The 1,671-nt window shown below is 47.9% G+C and overlaps 1 protein-coding gene across 1 annotated transcript in view; it reads left to right on the top strand.

Annotated features, from left to right (window-relative positions):
* The window catches only part of LOC106818239, a 4,396-nt gene that overhangs the window by 1,083 nt on the left and 1,642 nt on the right, over positions 1–1,671 (top strand). Inside the window, exon 2 of the mRNA XM_014822961.1 lies at positions 93–1,664. Coding sequence (XP_014678447.1) covers positions 93–1,664 — 1,572 coding nt within the window. The remainder of the gene's footprint in view (positions 1–92; positions 1,665–1,671) is intronic.

Here is a 1,671-nt window from a genome sequence, read left to right as displayed (position 1 = left end):
CACGTGAGGCAGCTCAGAGGCAGCAGGCTGAAGTGAAGCAGGCCAGGCAGACACGAGAAGAAGCTCAGAGACAGCAGGCTGAAGTGAAGCAGGCCAGGCAGACGCGGGAAGCAGCTCAGAGGCAGCAGGCTGAAGTGAAGCAGGCCAGGCAGACGCGGGAAGCAGCTCAGAGGCAGCAGGCTGAAGTGAAGCAGGCTCAAGTGAAGCAGGCCAGGCAGACGCGCGAAAAAGCCCAAAGGCAGAAGACACAAGTGAAGGAAACACAGAACCAGAAAAGAGTCGAGAAACAACTTGCAGAATCGGAGAAGCTCAAAGATATCAATGAAGTACTGCACAGGTTTCAAAAAAAAATATCCCAACTTCCAGATTACACATGCTGTTTTTGTGAGACATTTAGGTTCAGACACCAGGTCCAGAAATACACATCTCAAAAATATCGAGACCATGCACAGATAGTGCAAGTGTGTCAGCTGAGTGATGAGAAGGAGGATCAGTGGATATGTTTAGCATGTCATAAGTCTCTGACCAAAGGGAAATTACCACCGTTATCCACCAAAGGCAATAATCTGAAATCAATCAGCATGCCAGTAGATCTAAAGGACCTCAACACACTTGAGCAGTTTCTTTTGACACCTGTGATTCCCTTCATGAAAATTATATGTCTGCCAAAAGGAACACAGAGGGGAATGCATGGACCTGTAGTGTGTGTGGCAGCCAACGTACCCGACACTGTCTCCAAGTTACCACGATCTATTGATGATAGTGGACTTTTGAAAGTTAAATTGAAAAGAAAGCTACAGTACCGCGGACACCACCTTTACCAACAGGTCCGTACAAACCTTGTAGCTGATGCATTCCACTTCCTGCAGCAACAACACCCTTCATTTGCAGACATTCCAAGGAATCATACGCTTGATATCTCCTGTCAACATGATTCCGCTGCTCTTATAACAGAGTCAAACCTGCCACCAACTCAATCCGAAGGGGGAATAGAATCTACCGATGTCACCAGCCCACACACTACTCCAAGTACAAGCCAGGAAAATCAAGGTGATGCTGTTGATGAAGATGAGGTGAGCGACACCTCAGCTCCACTGGTCACCTGCCTCCAACCCACTGACCTGTCACAATACATCAGCGACACCCAGGAAGATAATATCTTCTGTGTGGCCCCCGCAGAACAGAACCGCCCGCAGTCAATACAAGACAAGGAGTGTCAAGCCTTCCCTCTGCTGTTCCCAGAAGGCAAGCAAACCTATGCTGACACACGCCCAGTGAAACTCACCCTTAGCCAATACATCAAGAGTCGCTTCTTCTCTGCAGACAACAAATATGCCATGAATCCGGAGTATCTCTTCTACCTGCAATATCTGAAGGAATTCAATGAGGTGTTGTCATCAGCCTGTATAAGTCTGAGGAAGGCATCTGGTTATCAGAGTCATGTCACTGTCGGTCAACTGACAAGTGCTGCTTCATTCCGCCAGATGGTTCACCAAAATGAAGGATATAAGTTCCTAACAAAAGTAAGAGGATCAGCACCTTACTGGGACAAAACGTTGAGGGATCTGTGTGCCATGGTCAAGCAGCTGGGCATCCCAACATGGTTTGCAAGTTTCTCTGCAGCAGATCGTCGCTGGCCGGAGATAGCTTCTGCTTTTCTCAAAGTACAAC

Source organism: Priapulus caudatus, unplaced genomic scaffold (assembly GCF_000485595.1).
Source record: "Priapulus caudatus unplaced genomic scaffold, Priapulus_caudatus-5.0.1 Scaffold2107, whole genome shotgun sequence".
In the NCBI taxonomy this organism is placed as follows: domain Eukaryota; kingdom Metazoa; phylum Priapulida; class Priapulimorpha; order Priapulimorphida; family Priapulidae; genus Priapulus; species Priapulus caudatus.
This window is presented reverse-complemented; position numbering and strand designations above follow the sequence as displayed.